General features: G+C 43.7%; 1 protein-coding gene across 1 annotated transcript in view; it reads left to right on the forward strand.

The window, feature by feature from the left end:
* The first annotated feature begins 12,211 nt into the window (after positions 1-12,211).
* NOL10 (nucleolar protein 10) overlaps positions 12,212-15,690 on the forward strand; it is a 140,956-nt gene continuing 137,477 nt past the window's right edge. Inside the window, 5 exon segments of the mRNA XM_073625385.1 lie at positions 12,212-12,303; positions 12,305-12,350; positions 12,352-12,399; positions 14,308-14,353; positions 14,465-14,563. Coding sequence (XP_073481486.1) covers positions 12,212-12,303; positions 12,305-12,350; positions 12,352-12,399; positions 14,308-14,353; positions 14,465-14,563 — 331 coding nt within the window.

The raw sequence follows: 15,690 nt of genomic DNA on the forward strand, positions 1-15,690 counted from the left end.
ATATATATATACCGTATATACTCGAGTATAAGTCGTTCCGAGTATAAGTCGAAGCCCTAATTTACCACAAAAAAATGGGAAAAACTTATTGACCCGAGTATAAGACGAGGGTGAGAAATGCACAGCTACTGTAGGTGGAAAAGAGGGTCAACAATGCCCATTTGCAGCATCACTGTGCCCATTTGCAGCCATAGGTCCCCTGAACTTCAAACTCGTTAGTTAAGGGTTCCTAGATGCCCCCTAGCTGTAGCCAAAATTTGGGGTCTCTGAACCCAAAGGGTCCCAAAATGACATTGCTGCAGATGGACACAGTTGACCGAATTTGGGGCCCCATATCTTGGGGCCACTTAGTGCTAAGAACCCCAAATTTGGTGTGCAAACCCAGTGGAACTAGCACCATAAAATTTCCAAAGCTGAGGTTTCTAGCACCAAGTGGCCCCGAGATACAGGGCCCCAAAATCAGTTCAGAAAATGTCAAGCACTTTTCTGCAGCAGAGAATGACATTTTCCGAACCGGATTTGGGGCCCCGTATCTCTGGGCCACTTAGTGCTAGGAACTCCAGCTTTGGATATGTTATGGTACCAGTTCCACTGGGTTAGCACACCAAATTTGAGGTTCTTAGCTCCAAGTAGCCCTGAGCTATGGGGCCCCAAACTCGGTTCAGAAAATGTCAAGCACTTTTCTGCAGCAGAGAATGACATTTTCTGAACCGATTTTGGGGCCCCGTATCTCGGGGCCACTTAGTGCTAGGAACTTCAGCTTTGGATATGTTTTGGTACCAGTTCCACTGGGTTTGCACACCAAATTTGGGGTTCCTAGCACCAAGTGGCCCTGAGATACGGGGCCCCAAAATCGGTTCGGAAAATGAAATTTTTTGCTGCAGAAAAAGTATTTATATATATAACCATCTTTTGAAATTCGAAATTCATATAGAATGAATTCAAATTCGAATAGAAAAGATTAGAATAGGAATACAATAGAACAGAAAATAATCTAATATATATATTATATTTTATTCTATTCTGTTCTATTGTTTTTCTAGTCTATTTTCTTTTCTATTCGAATTCGAATTCACTCTATATGAAATTCGAATTTCGGAAAATGGTTATATATATATATATATATATATATTTTTATATATATATATATATATATATATATATATATACCGTATATACTCGAGTATAAGTCGTTCCGAGTATAAGTCGAGGCCCTAATTTACCACAAAAAAATGGGAAAAACTTATTGACCCGAGTATAAGACGAGGGTGAGAAATGCACAGCTACTGTAGGTGGAAAAGAGGGTCAACAATGCCCATTTGCAGCATCACTGTGCCCATTTGCAGCCATAGGTCCCCTGAACTTCAAACTCGTTAGTTAAGGGTTCCTAGATGCCCCCTAGCTGCAGCCAAAATTTGGGGTCTCTGAACCCAAAGGGTCCCAAAATGACATTGCTGCAGATGGACACAGTTGACCGAATTTGGGGCCCCATATCTTGGGGCCACTTAGTGCTAAGAACCCCAAATTTGGTGTGCAAACCCAGTGGAACTAGCACCATAAAATTTCCAAAGCTGAGGTTTCTAGCACCAAGTGGCCCCGAGATACAGGGCCCCAAAATCAGTTCAGAAAATGTCAAGCACTTTTCTGCAGCAGAGAATGACATTTTCCGAACCGGATTTGGGGCCCCGTATCTCTGGGCCACTTAGTGCTAGGAACTCCAGCTTTGGATATGTTATGGTACCAGTTCCACTGGGTTAGCACACCAAATTTGAGGTTCTTAGCTCCAAGTAGCCCTGAGCTATGGGGCCCCAAACTCGGTTCAGAAAATGTCAAGCACTTTTCTGCAGCAGAGAATGACATTTTCTGAACCGATTTTGGGGCCCCGTATCTCGGGGCCACTTAGTGCTAGGAACTTCAGCTTTGGATATGTTTTGGTACCAGTTCCACTGGGTTTGCACACCAAATTTGGGGTTCCTAGCACCAAGTGGCCCTGAGATACGGGGCCCCAAAATCGGTTCGGAAAATGAAATTTTTTGCTGCAGAAAAAGTATTTATATATATAACCATCTTTTGAAATTCGAAATTCATATAGAATGAATTCAAATTCGAATAGAAAAGATTAGAATAGGAATACAATAGAACAGAAAATAATCTAATATATATATTATATTTTATTCTATTCTGTTCTATTGTTTTTCTAGTCTATTTTCTTTTCTATTCGAATTCGAATTCACTCTATATGAAATTCGAATTTCGGAAAATGGTTATATATATATATATATATATATATTTTTATATATATATATATATATATATATATATATATACCGTATATACTCGAGTATAAGTCGTTCCGAGTATAAGTCGAGGCCCTAATTTACCACAAAAAAATGGGAAAAACTTATTGACCCGAGTATAAGACGAGGGTGAGAAATGCACAGCTACTGTAGGTGGAAAAGAGGGTCAACAATGCCCATTTGCAGCATCACTGTGCCCATTTGCAGCCATAGGTCCCCTGAACTTCAAACTCGTTAGTTAAGGGTTCCTAGATGCCCCCTAGCTGCAGCCAAAATTTGGGGTCTCTGAACCCAAAGGGTCCCAAAATGACATTGCTGCAGATGGACACAGTTGACCGAATTTGGGGCCCCATATCTTGGGGCCACTTAGTGCTAAGAACCCCAAATTTGGTGTGCAAACCCAGTGGAACTAGCACCATAAAATTTCCAAAGCTGAGGTTTCTAGCACCAAGTGGCCCCGAGATACAGGGCCCCAAAATCAGTTCAGAAAATGTCAAGCACTTTTCTGCAGCAGAGAATGACATTTTCTGAACCGATTTTGGGGCCCCGTATCTCGGGGCCACTTAGTGCTAGGAACTTCAGCTTTGGATATGTTTTGGTACCAGTTCCACTGGGTTTGCACACCAAATTTGGGGTTCCTAGCACCAAGTGGCCCTGAGATACGGGGCCCCAAAATCGGTTCGGAAAATGAAATTTTTTGCTGCAGAAAAAGTATTTATATATATATAACCATCTTTTGAAATTCGAAATTCATATAGAATGAATTAAAATTCGAATAGAAAAGATTAGAATAGGAATACAATAGAACAGAAAATAATCTAATATATATATTATATTTTATTCTATTCTGTTCTATTGTTTTTCTAGTCTATTTTCTTTTCTATTCGAATTCGAATTCATTCTATATGAAATTCGAATTTCGGAAAATGGTTATATATATATATATATATATATATATATATATATATATATATATATATATATATACCGTATATACTCGAGTATAAGTCGTTCCGAGTATAAGTCGAGGCCCTAATTTACCACAAAAAAATGGGAAAAACTTATTGACCCGAGTATAAGACGAGGGTGAGAAATGCACAGCTACTGTAGGTGGAAAAGAGGGTCAACAATGCCCATTTGCAGCATCACTGTGCCCATTTGCAGCCATAGGTCCCCTGAACTTCAAACTCGTTAGTTAAGGGTTCCTAGATGCCCCCTAGCTGCAGCCAAAATTTGGGGTCTCTGAACCCAAAGGGTCCCAAAATGACATTGCTGCAGATGGACACAGTTGACCGAATTTGGGGCCCCATATCTTGGGGCCACTTAGTGCTAAGAACCCCAAATTTGGTGTGCAAACCCAGTGGAACTAGCACCATAAAATTTCCAAAGCTGAGGTTTCTAGCACCAAGTGGCCCCGAGATACAGGGCCCCAAATTCAGTTCAGAAAATGTCAAGCACTTTTCTGCAGCAGAGAATGACATTTTCCGAACCGGTTTTGGGGCCCCGTATCTCTGGGGCACTTAGCGCTAGGAACTCCAGCTTTGGATATGTTATGGTACCAGTTCCACTGGGTTAGCACACCAAATTTGAGGTTCTTAGCTCCAAGTAGCCCTGAGCTATGGGGCCCCAAACTCGGTTCAGAAAATGTCAAGCACTTTTCTGCAGCAGAGAATGACATTTTCTGAACCGATTTTGGGGCCCCGTATCTCGGGGCCACTTAGTGCTAGGAACTTCAGCTTTGGATATGTTTTGGTACCAGTTCCACTGGGTTTGCACACCAAATTTGGGGTTCCTAGCACCAAGTGGCCCTGAGATACGGGGCCCCAAAATCGGTTCGGAAAATGAAATTTTTTGCTGCAGAAAAAGTATTTATATATATAACCATCTTTTGAAATTCGAAATTCATATAGAATGAATTCAAATTCGAATAGAAAAGATTAGAATAGGAATACAATAGAACAGAAAATAATCTAATATATATATTATATTTTATTCTATTCTGTTCTATTGTTTTTCTAGTCTATTTATATATATATATTTTTTTTTTTTTCTGATCTATTGTTTTTTTATGATATTATTTTCTATTCTATTTAAATTCAATTTCATTCTATATGAAATTCGAATTTTGGAAAATGGTTTTATATATATATATATATATATATTAGATATTTATTTATATATAACCGTCTATTGAAATTCGAAATTCATTTAGAATGAATTCAAATTCGAATAGAAAAGATTAGAATAGAAAAAAAATAGAACAGAATAGAATAAAATATAATATATATACACATTATATTTTACTCAATTCTGTTCTATTGTTTTTCTAGTCTATTTCCTATTTCTAGTCTAATCTTTTCTATTCGAATTCGAATTCATTCTATATGAAATTCGAATTTCGGAAAATGGTTTTATATATATATATATATATATATATATATATATATATATATATATATATATATATATATTTATTTATATTTATATATAAATATATATTTATATATATTACCATTTTCCGAAATTCGAATTTCATATAGAATGAATTCGAATATATATATATATATATATATATATATATATATATATATATATATATATATATATATATATATATATATATAAAAATTGTTATTTTCCAATCTATTTTCGAATTCGAATTTATACTATTCGAAATTCGAATTTCAGAAGATGGTCATATTCTGTTGTATTTTATTAAATTCTATTAAATTCTGTTCTATTCTTTACGATTCTTTTATGTTTATTCTATTGTTTTATTATTTTATATTCTATTTTATTGTATTTTTTTTTAGAAATCAATTTATATTTTTTCTAATTCGATTCGAATTTGTTTTCGAATTCGAATCGAATAGATTTCGAATTTGTTTTCGAATCGAATATATTTCGAATTTGGTTTCGAATTCGATTCGAATTCGATTCGAATTTCGGCCGTGGGTTTTCGATTCGAAACATTTCGGATTCGTTTAAATTCGTTAGTATTGTAATTCGGTATTTCGGATGCATCCGAATGTCCGAATAATGAAAATTTCGTCCGAATTTCGATTCGGAACTAAACGAAATGCACATGTCTACTCCCGAGAGCAGGCTAGCCCCCCAGGGAGCGGGCAATCGACCAGACGTGCCTTGCAAGGGATCATGCATAAGCTGCCCCCCACACACACCGGGGGGGGGGAAGGGGCGGAAAAGGCAGCGGACGGCACACCAAGCACCCAAAATGTGGTAACGGTGATGCTGCAATCAAATTTAAATGCACGGGATCGTTAGTTCCCCCAGAAAGAAGGTAGTTCGCCCAATTCAGGGCGATTTACTCATATTTCAATATGGTAGTGGGTGTGCAGGAAACAAGAAGTACAGCAAGATAGGAAAAGGAAAAGGAAGGGGAGCGGAGAAAAGGGGGGGCGTGGGGGGAAAAAAAAAAGGGGGGGGGGGAGGGGGGGGGGGAGAGGAAAGTGAAGAGGAAAAGAGTGAAAGAATCCCACATAGGAAGAGAAATCAAGACCAAACAGTGAATGAAAGTGAGTGACAGAAAAAACAAGCGACAGACTTTCTGCTGCCCATTTGAGACTGCTAACCAATCGGAGTGTATGGGTAATAATACTGGCCATACACCAGTGAGGAAAGCCAAGTAGTGCGTGGGGAAAGACCAGCTGAAGCTGGAGGAGTGAAGGGAATGGAAATAGTGCAGTAGTGGGGGTATGGGAAGAGTGACACAAGATGAAGGAGAGGGGGGGGGGATGGGTGCATGTGTGAGGAAAAAGGGGACCCAGTGGTGACACAGCAATCCACAAAGCAAAATCAAGTAAAGAATAGTGCATGCACACGCAGTGAAATTGGGTGTAAATGAAAAAGTGCATGGGGTAATGGCAGTGCTTAGTTACCCAATAGCAGGACCGAAATGGCTTGAATCGGATTGACCCAGGTTCTAGGGGGAGGATTAGAACATATTATAGTCAGACATCACTACGGGAGGATGCTTGGAAGCCGTGGTATAAACCACATTTAAAACAGAAGGGTGGTTGTAGCATTTTAAATATACTTACCAATCGCTCGGACCGGCAGTTGCTTACAAGTTATCACCAAGTCAGGAGAGAATCAATGAGCCTCCCCTGACACTTGGTGCTATTTTAACCAAAACGTTGATTAGCTAAACTCCAACAGGTGCAGGTACTCATCCACTTACCTCCCTCCCTCCCCCCCCCCCGCATGGGGGGAATGAGCAGCACAACAGTGCGCTCCTAGCATGATCCCCCCGGTGTTCCGGAGGAGATTGCACTCTCGGGTCCCCCGTCCGTTCCGCCGCAACTGCGCAGGCGCCGTGACGTCACGCGCACTAGGTCGCGCGCGTGAGCACGGCGTCTGGAAAGGATCCGGGACGCCGCTGGCAGGCAAAGAATGCCCAATCCCAGGTGCTGCCACCTGGTGGGCGCATGCAGGCGACGCAGGGCCCAAGCGTCACCTGTCTTTGCCTGCCAGGAAGGCATGAATGGTGATGTCCCGCCCACCCCAGGGGAAAGAAAGCACCGCCGATCAGGCAGAGACAGTGAAGGACACAGGAAGGGACAGCAGATGAACTATGCATGTGGTCACTTAGTGTTTGAGAGATGAGACCATCCCTACAATCATCAGACAGTGACAAAGCAATATGTATACATTATACAAGCTCCTTTGTTGGCCATCGTGTACCCCTCGCGCTGTACTATTTCACTGACACCATTACAGGTGGTTCCGTGATTATGATAACATCATCCATTTTAAAATCAACAATACAATAACAAAGTGTACAAAATACCAATTACATAATGACATATTATACATAATGTAAAAAAAAAAGACCCTGATGCTGGGAAACATGGAAGGAAAAAGGAGAAGAGGACAACAGAAAACAAGATGGATATATAACATCATCAAAACAATGAACATGAAGTTAATCAAGCTCCGGGAGGCAGTGGATGACAGAAAAGCCTGGCACGCTATTGTTCATGAGGTCACGAAGAATCAGGCATGACTAAACGACTGAACAACAAGCTGCAATATTTTACATTTTTGGTTTTGTGTTTAAAGGAAAAGTCCAGCCTGAGCTTTTTAGGCTGGGCTTCTCCTAAGGGTCACAGGAGTGCAATTAGTTTTGCACTCCTGTGACCCGTTTTCAGCGGAGAGCGGTCGGTCTTGAGGCAGCACATCATCCCGACTTCCAAAGTCTGGACCTGCCAGCTGCCTTGACTGGTGGCAGTCTCAGTGGCTCAGTGAGCCGCTGAGATGGCCGCTCCCTGCCCAGGACAATTTTCAGTTTTCAGCGCTGTCACACTTTGAATGACAATTGTGCGGTCATGCAACACTGTACTCAAAGTACATTTTTATCATTTTCTTCCCACAAATAGAGCTTTCTTTTGGTGGTATTTGATCACCTTTGCGGTTTTTATTTTTTGCTAAACAAACTAAAAAAGACCAAAAATTTGGGGAAAAAAATTTTTCTGTCATAAAATTTTGTTTTCCCCTTCACTGACGGGCACTGATGAGGCAGCATTAATGGGCACTGATGAGGCGGCACTGATGGGCACTGATGAGGAGGCACTGATATGTAGAATTGATGGGCACTAATAGATGGCACTGATATGCAGCACTGATGGGCACCAATAGGCGGCACTGATATGCAGCACTTATGGACACTGATAGGTGGCACTGATGGGCACTGACAGACGGCACTGATGGGCACTGACAGACGGCACTGATGGGCACTGACAGGCGGATGTGATGGGCACTGACAGGTGGCACTGATTGGCACTGATAGGCAGTACCGATTGGCACTGACAGGTGGCCCTGATGGGCAGCACTGATGATGAGGTACTGATAAGTACTGACAGGTGTTACTGCTGGGCATTGATTGGCATTGTGGGGGGCAGTGATTGGCACTGGCAGAATTTATTGTTTTTACATTGCTGGGCACTGGTTGGCAGGTGATTTGTACATTTGAGGGGGCTGTGCTGATAATCAATGTGCTGATTATCAGCACAGACCCCCCCCCCCTGACAGGGAGAGCCGCAGATCGACTCTCCCTGTCAGCGCGAACCGAGGAATGCCATTTACCGGCACTTCCTGGTTCACTTGCTGATCAGCTGTGATTGGTCACAGCTGATCACATGGTAAGAAGCCTCTGACAGAGGCTTCTTATCACGATCGGAGATGCGGGGTGTCAGATTGACACGCCGCACTCGCGATTGCCGCGACATGTTATCCTGCTGGACCATTCCCAGCTGTACGTTTTTTAAATTAAATGCAATCAATCAGCAATCACCCTTCTCACTAAATACACAATATATAATCAGATTGCATTGTGTATGCTCATCTTTATACAAGTACATAGGTGGGAGTGGAGAGAAACACTCAGCTGTCAAGCCCCGTTCACATCTCTGCATAGCGGGAACTCGCATTCCCACGTGCGTTTTTTTTTTTTTAGGGGGGGGGGGTGTCTTGGAGCATTTTCACTCATCACGCATAGGGCAGCCCATCCACCTGAATGGGGGGCTGCCCTACACACAGCAATCGTCCCAAAGAAGCTTCAGAACTTTTTTTTAGAGCGGAGCTTGGTGCGTTTTTTACTGTGATTTTTGGTGCAGCGCATTTCTGAAATGCAAGGAAACGCATAGATTTGAATGGAACCTCATTGTTCTTGTGGAAACTCACCAATTTCACTTTCAGGCCCCATTCACATCTAGCATAGTGGGAGCGAATATTTTGTGCCTCGTTTTTTTCTGTGACATGCATAGGGCAGCCTGTTGATTTCAATTGGCTGCACTACATGTTGCTTATGGGACATTTTGGCGTTTTGTGGGTTTGCATGTTTTTACTGTGCGTTTTGCAGCATTTGCTATTCGTTTTTGCACATGGCATATTGTGTGTTTGCTCCTGTGTTTGGTGTGCCATTAACAATTAATGGCACTGAAAGCACAACTAGTAATTTTAGGTGGATTTACATGGCCATACACTATACAATCTGATTGTACAAACATCCATGGGAACAGTGAAGTAAGTGTCTGTAGAATTAATTGAAATCTTTGATATTTTTGCAAAAGAAGTACATTAATGGTATATTGGTACATAGGGGAGCTGGAATTTAGAAAAGAAAAAAGAAAAGAGGTGAACTTAGCCTTTAAGTATAACCTTGTATAGCTCTTTCATTTAGCATTCTGAAGGAGATGGGAGATGAGATAACAGCCTATGTGGATAGAGCTGTAGTATTGAAAACAGGAGAAGTGTGCCCTGAGTTCTGTAAAGTTCATCATACACTATACAATCTAATTGTACAATCTCCTTTAGATCTACCATCAACTATATGTTGCAAGGGCCTAGGGCCTGCCTGATTGGATACAGAGTGATTGGCTAGATAGGTGTTTCCTTCTATTATATAAATTTGGTAAATCTAAAGGAGATTGTACAATCAGATTGTATAGTATTTTTACTAGTAATGGCAGCGATCAGTGATTTTTAGCAGGGCTGCGACATTGTGGCGGACAGATCGGACACCTAACTGACATTTTTGACACTTTTATTGTACCAATGGCAGGGAAGGTGTTAACATCAGGGGCGATCAAGAGGTTAACTGTGTTCCCTGTAGGTGTTTTCTAACTGTATGGGGGACTGTGTGACTGGGGTAACACATAGATCCATCTTCCTGCATAGCATAAAGACAGGATCTGTGTGATCTCCCATGTCAGAACTGAGAACTGCCTTGTTTACACAGGCAGAACCCTGTTCTGTCACTGCGGGGAACAATCGCGGGTGGCCGGCGGACATCTAGTTCGCTGGACCCACTGATTAGCTCCTCCACTGGCCAATAGGAATGCCACAAAAGCGAGTTCTCTAGCAGACGTACACCTAGGGCGATTTGCCGGATCGTGCCTCCTTGCCGCAGTATAATGACGGCTGCTAGTCGGCAAGTGGTTAATGCTATACGGGAACAAAGGGGGGCTGGAATTTAGAAAAAAAAAAAAAACGTGAACAAAGGTGAACTTATCCTTTAATACTTCTTTAACCTCTTTAACCTCACCCTGCTTCAATTGCTTGGCGACCAATCTCCGTGGGAAGCCTTTGCTTTCCATGCTGTCCCACAGGCCACAGTCTTCTTTTGGTACAAATGGCAGAAAAGTGGGAGACTAGTGTAGAAACGGTCTACGTATAGGTGGTAACCTTTCCCAAGCAATGGTTGGATCAGCTGCCAGACAATTTTGCCACTTGTTCCCATGTAGGTAGGGCATCCAGGGGGGTTTTGCTGTCTGTCTTTTCCCTCATAAATGAAAAAGTCATTTGTGTAACCCGTGGCCCTGTCACACGCCTTATAAAATTTTACCCCACGTCTGGCTCTTTTACTGGGGAGGTATTGTTTTATTCCCAGTCTTCCGGTGAAGTGTACTAGGGATTCATCTACACAAATATCTATATCAGGGGTAAACATCTGCTTGAAACTGGCGCAAAAAAAATTTATTAGAGGCTGAATTTTGAATAATTTATCATAACTGTGATGATTTTGAGGGAGGCATTGGTTGAAATCTCATAATCATCTCATAACGGGTTCTAGGCATCAATGATGAATAGACCGGCATGTGGTGGATAGGTTGGGTAGACCAGTAGGAATGGAGTTCATTTTTTTTGTCAGCCCCATGTTGAGGGTTAGGCCAAGGAAAATTTGAAATTCTTCCACGGTGAGGGGTTTCCAAACAAGAGGACGCGGTTAACCTGTGTTGCTGTGCATTACGGAAGAATGGGGGCTGGGTGGAAAATGGTTAAAGATTAAGGCCACTTTCACACTGGACACTGCCCCGCGCTAGGGGTAAAGTTCTGCTCTTTTCAGTGGTGTTTTACTGGTGCTGTGCGAACGGTAGTGGGGTGCCTTTAACCCCAAAGAAGGGGTTAACAAGGGATTAAAAGCACCCGCAAAGCGCTTTGCAGGAGCTTCGACAGCCCCGCCCATTGATTTCAATGGGCAGGGCGTTTTGGGAGCGGTGTATACACTCTCCCGCACTGCCCCAAAGATGCGGCTTTCGGGACTTTTTTTTCCCATCCTGCAAGCCCACCGCCGCAATGTGAAAGCACTTGTGATTTTGCTGCGACTTTGACATGACCTGAAGCAATGCCTGTGTAATCTTGAGGCCTATGGACCTCAAGTCGCATCAAAGTCGGTCCAAAGTAGTGCAGGGGCTACTTTAAGGTTGCTGCGACTTGAAGTCACACAGATATGAAGAGTACTCATTGGAAATCATGGGGTACGACTTGTCATGCGACTTTGCAGTCCCAAGTCGCAGGACAAGTCGGACAAGTGTGAAAGGGGCCTTCACTTGCCACGGCCGCGATGCTATCGCCCACAGCAAATCTTTTTGTTCCTGTCACATTCTTAGAGCAGCAAGCCTGCCAAACCGAAGGCGACCCATTCAAGTGAATAGGGAAGTGCGACAAACAGGTGCAACATATGTGGTGTGTTGTTGCGGCAATTACAGGGTGAGAACAGGTGGTGAGGAGGCGTCACATCACCTCATCGATGTCTGTCAATATCTGCAAAGGGATCTGAACAGGATCACTTTTCAGAGGAGCATTGGCTTAGAACTATGATGTTTTATTGTGGGGTGGCTTGCTAACCCTCTGAGCTGTATATTATGCCTTCACCTCCATTCCCCTGCACATTAACCCCCTCATCTCCATCCATCCTGTCTATGTGACCACCATTATGAAACAGTACAGCTGGTCAGGTCACTGTATCAACAATTCACATCGCTGGTGCCATCCACAATAAGGCTATTTACCGAGCTTAGGATGGCGATCTACTACCCTTAGACAACCACAAGATGGCGATCTACTGAGCTTAGACAACCAAAAGCCATCTACTGCTCGTAGACAACCACAAGATGGCGCTGCCAGCCAAATGTGAGCTGCTTCCTCCTTCCGGTACACGTGACTTCCTGGGATCCGGTTTTGTGTACATGCGGGCTCTGGTGTATGCTGTGTGTAATGCTGGCCAGGCTCAGCCATGCAGGTCTCCAATATTAATGATGTGAAGATCTACAATCTGAGCTGCGGGAAGTCTCTGCCGGAGGTGAGAGCCATTGTTATCTGGTGTATACTACATCACATCACATAGTCCATGTACACTGATCAGCCATAACTGTATGACCACTGACAGATGAAGTGAACAACATTGATTATCTGATTACAATGACATATGAAAGTGGGTGGGATGGATTAGGCAGCAAGTGAACATGTTGTCCCTGAAGTTGAAAGCAGAAACAGTGGACAAGTGTAAGGATTTGTAAGTGTAAGGCCCAGATTGTCATGGCTAGACAACCAGATCAGGGCAGCTCCAAAACTGCAACTTTTGTGGGATGTTCCCAGTCTGCAGTGGTCAGGACCGACCAAAATGGTCCAAGGAAGGAAAACCAGTCAACTGATGACAGTGTAATAGGCTGGCAAGGGTCACAGATGACTACGGGGAGGGAAGGCTGGTTTGTCTAATCCAATAAAAGCACTACTGTAGCTTAAACTTCTGAAAAAGTGAATACTTGTTCCCATAGAGAGGTGTCAGAACACACAGTGCATTGCAGTTTGTTGTGTATGGGGCCGCATAGCCACAGACCGGTCAGGATGTCCATGTTGACTAAGGATGAGCTCCGGCGTGTTCGCAACCCACATGTGCAGAGCCCGCCAGGAAGTCAGCACATCGCTAATCACAGACAGACATTTCTTGATCTCTGCAGCCGTGGTTCAGGAACGTGTCTCACTGCTTGTGATTAGTGCTGTGCAGTGCCGACTTCCTGGCGGGCTCTGCACGTGCTGGTTGTGAACACGCCTGAGCTTATCCTTAATGCTGACCCATGTCCACAGCCAAAAGCACCTACAATGGAAATGTGAACATCAGAACTGGACTACAGAGCAATTGAAGAATGTGGCCTGGGCTGCTGAATCAAGAATGATTTGAGGAACACAACAGAGACTTTGAGATGTTGACTTGGCCTCCAAATTCTCCAGATCTCAGTTCAATATAACATCTGTCGAATGTGCTGAAAAAACAAGTCTGATCCATGGAAGTCTCACCTCACAACTTACAGGACTTAAAGGATCTGCTACTGATGGCTTGGTGCCAGATACCAAAGCATACCTTCAGAAGTCTAGTGGCTGATTAGTGTACATCCAGTCCGCGTCGCAGTCCTCTGTACAGGCGGTCCGCGTCGCAGTCCTCTGTACAGGCGGTCCGCGTCGCAGTCCTCTGTACAGGCGGTCCGCGTCGCAGTCCTCTGTACAGGCGGTCCGCGTCGCAGTCCTCTGTACAGGCGGTCCGCGTCGCAGTCCTCTGTACAGGCGGTCCGCGTCGCAGTCCTCTGTACAGGCGGTCCGCGTCGCAGTCCTCTGTACAGGCGGTCCGCGTCGCAGTCCTCTGTACAGGCGGTCCGCGTCGCAGTCCTCTGTACAGGCGGTCCGCGTCGCAGTCCTCTGTACAGGCGGTCCGCGTCGCAGTCCTCTGTACAGGCGGTCCGCGTCGCAGTCCTCTGTTCAGGCGGTCCGCGTCGCAGTCCTCTGTTCAGGCGGTCCGCGTCGCAGTCCTCTGTTCAGGCGGCACTCGTTTTAGCCCCCAAGTACTCGAATTAGAATGGGGCTGTGATGCAAGCAGACAGCCCGTGATGGGGTGTATACAGTGGGGGTGGTGGGTGTGTATACAGTCCTCTGTACAGACCAGACGCGGTCCGTGTCACACTCCTTTGTACAGACTGGACTCATTTTAGCCCCAATGCTCAATTTGGAATGCGGTGTGATGCTCTGCAAGCAGACAGCCCCTGGTGGTGTGTATACAGTGGGGAGAAACTCTACTGATTAGTCATCTGTCATACATTTCATACTGTCCGGGGCATGCATTATGCAGTTTTATATGATTTTATAGTGCTACATTTGTGTATGTTATATGTGTATACTGGATTTGTTCCTTAACATTTTTTACACTTCTGCATTTCAGTGGCTATCAGATCGAAAAAAGAGAGCACTACAGAAAAAAGATGTGGGTAAGTAATGTTAACATTTAGGAAGAAATAACACTTCATGGTATGGGGAATTGTCTGGCTCTTATTGTACCAGTAGATCCCTGGAATAATTGTCTTTGTTTTGGCATATAGACGTCCGGAGGAGAATTGAACTTATTCAGGACTTTGACATGCCCACAGTCAGCACCAACATCCGAGTTTCCAGAGATGGACAGTACATCATGGCAGCTGGTGAGAATATTTTATTTATGATAGAATAGCAGGTTTAAATTACAATTAGGATATTGTGATCTGACTGACCCAGAAATGATAATATCATTATTATTTGTGTTTACAAAGACTACAGCTGATTCATAATAACCAGTCATGTGTATTGACATTCTGGGGTTGATTTACTAAAACTGGAGAGTGCAAAATTTGGTGCAGCTCTGCATGGAAACCAATTGGCTTCCAGGATTTTTTATGTCAAAGCTTAAAGGAGAAGTCCAGCCTGAGCTCGTTTGGCTGGGCTTCTCCTATGGGTCACAGGAGTGCAATTCGTTTTGAACTCCTGTGACCCGTTTTCAGCAGAGCGGGCTGAAGTCCATTCTCTGACGTCACAGGAATCAGTCCAGGCACCGCCTCATCACGACAATAAAGTCTGGATCCGCTAGGTGCCTGGACTGATACCCGTCTCAGCCTCTCAGCGAGCCACAGAGAGCCTCAGATGGCCGCTCCCCGTCCCTCCACAGCTCAGGACTCCAGTGAGCGTAGAGGAGCAGGGAGGAGAGCCGCTGATTGACAGTCAGCAGCTCTCTGCTCGGGGAGCTAAGAGAACCGAGCCATCGGTGGTGTGATCTCTCGGTTCTTAGTGCAGAGGCGGCGGGGGACAGATGCTGCATCCACTTAGGTAAGTATGAATATGCAAAGATTTTGCACATTCCAGTTTTAGGAAATCAACCCTCTGTCTTAGTGGATCTGCTTTAGTGCTAATACCATTGTATGGGTGGAGAGAACCTGCACCAACCAGCTGTGAAACTTTTTAATCTCTAGTTTCTCTAGGTGATGGATTGGATTGCCTTTTAACTAGGTTAGATAATAGAGATAGATAGATATGTAGAGTGATATATCTCTCTCTCTCTCTCTCTCTCTCTATATATATATATATATATATATATATATATATATATATATCTTTTTTTTGTTTTTGGGTTTAGGTATGCTTGCTTAACCACTTGCTGCTGTGTCACAGTTAATTTACTGCGGCAGGGTATCAACTGCAGGCTCAGTCATGTGTGTATGTATACATGAACGGCAGGCTTACTGTTGTGATCTGTGATTGACCCACAGCAATCACATGGTACAGGGTTACCTGTACC

The sequence above is a fragment of the Aquarana catesbeiana genome, linkage group LG04, assembly GCF_042186555.1.
Source record: "Aquarana catesbeiana isolate 2022-GZ linkage group LG04, ASM4218655v1, whole genome shotgun sequence".
Classification (NCBI taxonomy): Eukaryota; Metazoa; Chordata; class Amphibia; order Anura; family Ranidae; genus Aquarana; species Aquarana catesbeiana.